The sequence below is a fragment of the Neodiprion virginianus genome, chromosome 6, assembly GCF_021901495.1.
Source record: "Neodiprion virginianus isolate iyNeoVirg1 chromosome 6, iyNeoVirg1.1, whole genome shotgun sequence".
NCBI classification, from domain to species: Eukaryota; Metazoa; Arthropoda; class Insecta; order Hymenoptera; family Diprionidae; genus Neodiprion; species Neodiprion virginianus.
This window is the reverse complement of record NC_060882.1, coordinates 14,696,494-14,705,209: the sequence shown is the minus strand read 5'-3', so window position 1 is coordinate 14,705,209 and position 8,716 is coordinate 14,696,494. Positions and strand designations below refer to the sequence as shown.

Below are 8,716 nucleotides of genomic sequence, written 5' to 3'. Positions count from 1 at the left end.
ATGAGCAGCCATTTTGATTTTTCATCGTCCGACAGTTTGATGATGTGATTTTCGCTATGACGTCACCAGTATAATCGACCGACTTTACCGTCTGACGGCGGCCATTTTGATTTTTGCTCAGTCGGATGGGCAGCCATTTTGATTTTTATCGTCAGACAGTTTGATAATGTGATTTATTTCTCGGTCGGATGAATAGCCATTTTGATTTTTCGCCGTTACCCGTAAATTTGTAACGGTCTTTTCGTTTTCGCGGTTTGCTTCGACCAGGATTAACTCCAACTGCGGAGCCTCTCGCTATTAACGAAAATCATCCACTATCAATTTACTTTTTGATTGTTTTTTATTGTTTTTTATTTAAAACGGAATGTCGGATGTTGGTATGACCGAATGACATGCATCGATAAATGGAAACCGAATAAAAGAAAAGTATAAATATAAGCGAAAATAATAAATAAATTGTATAAATAAAATGGGCACGGCGGACATCTAGGACAACAACAATTCCATAAACGGCATACTCGTAAAATTACAGATAAAATAGTACAGGTCAGAATATATAAAAACTTATCATAAGCGTGTCATTGGGGATATTCTTCATATCCCAGTTCCCATTTCTTCAGTTGTGCTCGCTAATTCCGTGCCCGGCCAATTTGAATCCCCTCGTCCGTCATATCTCGGTGGTTTTTCCTTGATCGGGAATCCGTAAAAGATGGGTCGCTGCTACGAGTTGTAACGAACAATGTTGATCGCGAGGATCAACATCGAGTGTCCCGCATCGATTTCTCGAAGTAAGTTCGTCGAATCGATATTTCGACACGCCAATCCCCACCCTCCAAATTATTAGCGAGATCGACAGGTGAGACCGGAGCTCTGCCTCTTTCGTTCCGGGGTCGTCAACTGAGCAGGACCTAATCAACAGCGTGTTCGGGGGTCATCCGGAAAGTCCCAACTCGTCCTGGCCAGGCAAATTCAGAGACTCGAACCTCCTCCTTGTTCAAGGGCAAGGAACGTGACGAAATCGCCCAACCCGCCGATCAGCAGACCTCGGAACAAGGGAAAGAGCCAACGTGGGAAAGGCCGCCGATATCAGATAAGCGATCCTCATTATTGGCCTGTATGAACGAAACTGTCCCTGAGTGTTTGAATGCGAACGGGAAGGTTCACTTATCTCCTGTATAAAAATCTTCGGTGTCTGAAGGAGTGTGTATGACGTCAGGGAATGCATGCGTGAATATCCTCATTATTGGCCTGTATGAACGCAACTTTCCCTGAGTGTTTGACTGTGAACGGGAAGGTTCACTTATATCCTGTATAAAAATCTTCGATGTGTGAAGGGATATGTGTGACGTGAGGGAATGCATGCGTGAATGGTTTATGTGTAAAAAAGATCTATGTTACTCATTCCAAAATAAATATGAAAAACTTATAGAGTCCTTCGTTCTCGCAATAGAATTCGTATGCGTTTTACTTCATTTTCGTCGGTTGTATTTCTTTGTTCGTTATAATTCCTTTATTTTAGAGCGCACTCTGATGACGATCGACCGCTCATCCGTCGTCTCCCGCTTATACTTCTCGATCGATTGCTAACCCGTCGTCTCTCGCTTACACTTCTCGATCGATTGCTCCATCTGTCATATCACCGCTTAGGTGAAAGCCCCGCTCCCTACGGACCTACCTATTCTGAGTCCCGTAGTCACTGCTTTGGCGGCTAAATTCAACTGTTACAAATTTTCGCGCTAATAGTTTGCCCCAGGCCAAAAATAATATTTTCCACGTACTTCGAATACATTCTTTTGCGTTAATCGACCGGATGGTGACATCGCAATCAGATCGGCTGGGGATGTTGTTGACGATCACTGAACTTTCACGCTAACAGTTTGCCCCCAGGGCGAAAATAATATTTTCGATATACCATTTCCATTTTTCACCGTTACCCGTAAACTTCCACGCTAACAGTTTACCCCCTTGATTTTTCGCCGTTACCCGTAAACTTTCGCGCTAATAGTTTGCCCCGGGCGAAAAATAATATCTTCCACGTACTCCGAATACATTCTTGTGTGTTAATCGACCGGTTGGCGACATCGCAATTAGATAGGCCGGGAATGTTCACCACAATTAGATAGGTCGGGGAATGTTGATGACAATCCGTAAACTGTCACTCACGCTAATAGTTTGCTTTCACTATCACTCTCTCAAATTCTTACCTTACCCAAGTGCAACACGATCGTCACATGCGCGCAAAGAATTGCTACATTTGCGAAAAGCCGTTCACCTCTGAGGAGAAAAAGTGCCACGACCACTGTCACTTCACGGGTAAATATCGTGGTCCTGCTCATAATCGGTGTAATTTGAATTTCAGAGAGACGCGCATAATTCCAATAGTTTTCCACAATTTGTCCGGTTACGATTCTCACTTTTTAATAAAATCCCTAGTGTCAACTTTTCCCGGTGAAATTACCCTGCTACCAATAAATGAGGAAAAATATATATCCTTCACGAAACGCGTTGATGGGACGATGATGCACTTGAGATTCATCGATTCGTTTCGATTTATGGCTAGCGGCATTGATAAACTTTCCAAATATTTGAATGATGCAGACAAGCCCATAACACGTAAATTTTCTAATAATCCGACTCAGTTCAGTTTGATGACCCACAAAGGCGTTTTTCCATATGAATACGTCGATTGTTGGGGAAAACTCGATGAACCGCGATTACCTGCAAAGAAACATTTCTACTCGCACCTCTGCGATGCAAATATTTCAGACGTCGATATAACCACATACAGCTCGCACAACAAGGGATACAAATACCTACTAACAATCGTCTATATATTTTCCAAGTACGCGTGGGCTGTGCCGATAAAGTCCAAGAGTGGGAAAGATGTTACTGCTGCCATGAAATCTGTACTGACCCAGAGCCGTATACCTCACATCTACACGTTGACCGAGGCAAAGAATTTTACAACAGCGAATTCAAAGCCCTTGTGAAGGATCACAATATCAACATGTATTCGACATTTAGCAACTTAAAGGCGTCGATATGCGAACGTTTTAATCGAACATTGAAAAATAAAACGTGGAAGCGGTTCACTCTCCAAGGAACGTACGAGTGGATTAATGTTTTGGCTGATTTAATGAAGTCGTACAACAACACCAGACATCGCACGATTCGAATGAAACCGGTGGATGTTAGCACGGAGAATGAAAAACAGCTGTATCGTAGGGTGTACAAGCCTCGGCAAATCAAACGAAGTGATCGGGCGCGGAAATTCAGTGTGGGCGATCGAGTTCGAATCAGCAAGTACAAGAATGTATTCGAAAAAGGCTATACGCCCAATTGGACGACTGAAATATTTACCTTGAGTGAGGTGAAAAATACCAATCCACCGACATACAAACTTGCCGATTATCAAGATCATCCCATCGAGGGGGGCTTCTACGAGGAGAAGCTAGGCAAAGTAAAATACCCCGACGGCTATCTTGCGGAGAAAGTATTACGCAAACGGGGGAATCGGGTCTATGTAAAGTGGTTGGGTTTTGATAGTTCGCACAATAGCTGGATAAATAAAACAGACATGTAACATAATTTGTATGTATTTTCCGAATTACAATAAAAGATTTGAATATACAAATATTTCCACACTTATCTCCTTTGCATGCACATGTGCCATACTCGATACCATAAAAATAATAATGATAATAATCTGCAATTTTCCATACGAATATTACACATTTTATTTTTTGGAAAACTTTTTTTCATTTTCTGAAAACTTTTTTTCGTTTTCTGAAAACTTTTCTCGCGGTAAACGAATAAAAATGAATAATTTCTCAATATATTGATACTAAATAAATAAATGAATGAGTAAATAAATAAATAAATAAATGTTAAGTATATGAATTCACATTTTTAAATCCAGTCTAAATCGTTTCCGCATGATGGCGGATCGCCCGAGGCGTCAAACGTAAATATTCACAATAATTCTACGTCTACAGTTTTATCCTATAGCTATTGGGGGGCAGGGACAAACCCCCAAGGTAGGATGTCGGTCTGTCCAGGTATCAATTGCCGCTTGTCATCCTGCCAACTGAGAGCCAATTTTTTTTGTACGATCGTGCTTACTTCATGTTTCTTACTTCGTATCAAACACTGGGGGAGGGTCAACTCTTGGTAAGCCATCAGACAGCGCTTATAATCATCAAACATGATGCTATTTATCGAAGAATTTTTTACACCCTTGGTGCGCTTACTCACTTTTTCCCCATCCCCGCCCATCGCAGTAAATGTATACAGCTTTGCTCGCAGTCCCACAAACTCTGTCATAATTTTACCACCATTTTCATCCTTCATTAGCCCTATCCGTTTCTTGTTTTTAAGCGGAATGCCATACACATTGTCGGGCGGATAGTCAGAGGTATCAAACATTGTATCCACATCACGTTTGATGATATCGTAGATGTTCGATACGTTAAATTGATAAATAAGGCTGTCTGTGTCAGTATACAACAATTTGACCTCGCTGTTCGAAAAGTTGGATTTCACATAATTATAGTGGAAATCGTAAAGAATGATTTTTGACAGATCCAGAATCGACGCACCAACGTGAATAGGTTTAGCGAAGTGAACTTTGACGCGATTCATTTCAATGATGACCATATCAGCGCCAAATACGGTGCAGCTGTGAAAGTTTGCCCTGGCAATAAGCGCTCTCGCACCACCTCGTCCCTCCCATTTTGTGACCAATTTTACATCTTTATGATTTCGCACGTTCTCCATAGGGCCGTATTCACAGTCGAGTCTTGAGAAAGATCTTAAGCTTGACTTGGATAAGACTTGCTTATTCATATAAGCTGATCTGAAGACTGCATGAATTCACAGTCAGAGAATAAGATTTGCTTCATTAAGTAAATGGGTCCAGAATTTGCCTAACAATGACTTATTCGAGCAATTGCTTGAGAAGTTCTCAAGTGCCATTCCGCTACTTCCGTGATTTTTCCGCTGTATTGGCCAATCAGAATATCTGTGGAAATCACTTGTCACGCCAGTGACACAAACAAGAATTAACTTTTCGCGGGATTTTTTCCCTCGAAGTCACGTGGGCTAAGTTATTTTTATAGTTTCATACAAGAGTCAATAAATTAAGCCAAAAATTGTCATCCAAGAAAAACGTTTTTCTATATACCCAACATTTGTCAACTGTAAGTATTCAATTATGGGTAAATTATAATTTTTTCTATCATGATGAAAGCAATGTGATGATTCAAATATATAATAATTTTCTAACGTGATTATTTAATAATAAAATTTCGAGATAAAAGCATTTTATGGTTAAAATGTTTCTTCGTAGGGGTATAAACATGTCCGGAAAAAAACACTATACGGAAACTGAGAAGCGTCTGTTCCTCAACATTTTGAAAAAATTTTCGCACATAATAGAGAACAGAAAAAGCGATACATCAACGCTTAAAGATAAAGAAGAGGCGTGGAGACAAATCGCAGAGGAATATAATTCGTCTCTCATTATATCAGCAAAGGTACTTTGAAAGTCAAGTTTCTTATAACTCTATAATAACAAAATTAATTATTTATTGTTACAGCGAAACGTTCAACAATTGAAAAAAATGTGGAGTCACATGAAAACGACTCAAAGAAATGCCTTAACAAAAGAGAAGCAGTCACATCTTGCCACAGGAGGAGGCCCTAAAGAACCGTCAGCAGACGTGGATCCCGATATTGCCAGCATCGTCCCGCATATAATGACGACAGCCCCAATCGTCTTTTCATCCAACATTCCGGTTGAAATATTACGAGGTAAAATTTAATTGTGTTTTTTTCAATTTAATATATTATGCAGCACGGAGATATAATGAATAACGATCAATCTTATATTTTTAGAGCACCGTGAAGCTGTTTTCAACGACGAGCTGAACGTTCTTGTGTCGGAGATGCAAAAAGACAATGAAGGGGATGAAAACACAATTGTCGTAGAGCTGCCATCGCCTCCGCCGGAAACTTCCAACAGTTGTCCCAATCCCTCAATTTCCAGCTACGGGGACATGGAAGTCGAAACTTCCAAATTCTGCCCTGCCAAGATTTTCAACCAACGCTCGAGGAGCTCGGTATTGGATAGTGAGTGTATTCAAATATTAGATAAATCATTGTCAACTGTATTTATACTTATTTGTAATTCTTTCAGCTCCAATTCCCGGTAAAAAAATGAAAAAAATGGATTCATGCGGCAAAGAAAACATCGAAGAAAATATGCTGCGATCTAAACACGCGAAACACCTCGTAGAACTCGCCCAATTAAAAATTAAACACGAAGAGGAAAAATTCAAGGAAGACATGGCATTTCTGCAACAAAAACACCACCTCGAGTTGCGAGCTGCGAAGGCTGCAGCGAAACTCGCAGAATCACGCCTCAATTAACCGGAGAACGACGTGACTGATGAATGATGCGACTAATGCGTGAGGAGACTAACGAACGATGAGACTGATGAATAATGAGACTGAAGAATAATGAGAAAATAAGCAATGTTATTAAGATAAAATATGCCGAATTACTTTATAAGAAATAACTATTACTGTGTTTAAAAAAACGTGATTTGAGCTGTGATTAAAAAAAAGTTTATCTGTACTTCATACAGAATTTTGCTTACATTAATATTAAAAAAATGATGAATAAAAATGAGTTCCTACAGAAACCTTGTATTCAATTTGTACAATTATAGTCAATTTATCGAGAGTCAAGGGAATAAATGAGCTATCAACGCTTCCCGAGCAGCTGCGCCATCAATATTTTCGAGTCCAGGTACATTTGGATCGAGATCTTCTTCCTCGGCCTCTAGATCATCTTCCTCAGGTAAAACATCTCGAAAAATTAACGACATATTGTGCAATACAGCACAAGCTACCACGATTGTCGTTGATGTCACAAGCTTCGTCGTTAAACCTCGTGATAAACAAGGAAACCGTCTTTTCCATACGCCAAAGGTCCGTTCTACAATATTTCTAGACCGAATTTGTATGAAATTATACCTGGAATAAGATGATAATGAGAAACGAACATAAATATGCGTCCAGATGTTAAGGCGTTTCGTGCTCCAGAGGGGTTTAATAATAATGATATGGAATACTTACGCTAATTCCTCATTAGTTTGTGGATTTCCAAATAGAGTCATGAGAAAAGGAAGACAAGCATAACCGCCATCACCAACAAGTATGCCTTTCAATTCTCTCCTCATGTAACTCATGCGAATCAAGGAATTTTGGAAGATTCTGCTATCGTGGTTACTTCCAGGCCATTCTGGAACGAGGTCCAAAAATTCTATACGAGGACCGACAATAGCCTTGTCAGATATATGATTTGTTAAGCATTGTCATTATATTATTTGACTAATGAAATGATCATGCATAAGTGTTAGATAAAATGATGTGTATTTCTTATATTGTATGAATACATATTTATATTACGAACCTGTACGTTGAGTGAAAAATATCCTTTCCGGTTCCTGTGAATTTCGTCGATGTTCTGAAATCTTGTAGAAGTCAATCTAATGTGAGTACAATCAATTGCTCCATCCACGCATGGTAGACCGATACCTCCATTTCCTCTTCCCAGATCGTGAAAAAGACGATAATTTTCCATTTGCCCTGCTCGACTCGCAGGAAATTTGATATATTCCGTAATCAAACTGGCGATAAGTAGCGACACCCGGTAAACTGTCCTTGATATTGTAGGCTGTGAGATAAGATGGGTGTCACCAAGAAGGAGCTGCAAGATATAAACAAATGAGTTTTCGGAATAATTGAATAAGTTTCATCTAGAGAAATTACTTGAAAGCTTGCTGTTGCATAGTAGCGCAGACAAATCAATAGTTGTAAAACTGGAGCAATGGGTAATCCTCGATTGTTGATCCGTGCGATTCCTTCCTCGATTTTCGGTAATATCCCGTACATCACTGATTCCTTGGTGAAACGATATCGCCGTTGAAATTCTGTTTCATCGTAAAATTCGAATAGATCTTGCGCATCGCGGATATATCTTCGGACACGCAGTGGCACTACATTGTGACCCTCTTCTTCTAATGCATCAATATCATCAACATTATCAAAATTATTCAAATCATTCACTCCAATTAAATCCATTTTGTACTATCTGTATCCTAATTTAACATCACTGTCATCACTTCACTCATAACAATTTTAATCAACACTGCTGACTTAAGTCCACTATTCGCTTGACTTAAAAATCTAACCTCACTTTCATCGAATGAGCATTTCTTACAATTAAATAAGATGATCTTATTTGTCTGTGAATACATGGTATTCTCAAGTAATGACTGTGAATACATGCTTTCTTTTTGAAGCAATTGCTTGAGTGATTGCTCGAGCTCTTGCTTATTTTGTGACTGTGAATCTAGAGGGAGACTTGAGCGCGTTCTTCAGACCTGCTTAGAGATAAGTTGTGTCTCTGAATACGGGCCATAGCCTTGCCGAACACCGCGTTATTCATGAGTTTGTAAAAGTTTTTCTCAAATTCATTCCTAGACCGCTTGCGCATGTCCGTGTTGAGCGTGATGTACGGTTCGGGCCATGGAGGTTGTGCAAACTTTAATACTCTGTGCACTTTTGTTACTTTCAATCCTAAACTCAAACACTGCTTCAAATTTCTATAGTGCAATATATACTTTGTTTTGGGGTGAAGGGTGGTCGC

The 8,716-nt window shown here is 39.7% G+C and overlaps 2 protein-coding genes across 2 annotated transcripts; one reads left to right on the top strand and one right to left on the bottom strand.

Moving 5' to 3' along the window:
* Window positions 1-5,357: 5,357 nt before the first annotated feature.
* Window positions 5,358-6,429, top strand: LOC124307457 (myb/SANT-like DNA-binding domain-containing protein 3). The gene is made up of 4 exons (XM_046769111.1): window positions 5,358-5,534; window positions 5,598-5,811; window positions 5,896-6,129; window positions 6,197-6,429. Exons 1-4 carry the CDS (start codon window positions 5,358-5,360, stop codon window positions 6,427-6,429), a joined length of 858 nt encoding a protein of 285 aa, XP_046625067.1.
* A 317-nt stretch (window positions 6,430-6,746) lies between these two features.
* On the bottom strand, window positions 6,747-8,148 carry LOC124307456 (putative nuclease HARBI1). The gene is made up of 4 exons (XM_046769110.1): window positions 7,837-8,148; window positions 7,478-7,774; window positions 7,141-7,349; window positions 6,747-7,038 (listed from the first exon to the last, which is right to left on the bottom strand). The coding sequence occupies exons 1-4, from the start codon at window positions 8,146-8,148 to the stop codon at window positions 6,747-6,749; spliced, it is 1,110 nt and encodes a 369-aa protein (XP_046625066.1).
* Window positions 8,149-8,716: the final 568 nt, after the last annotated feature.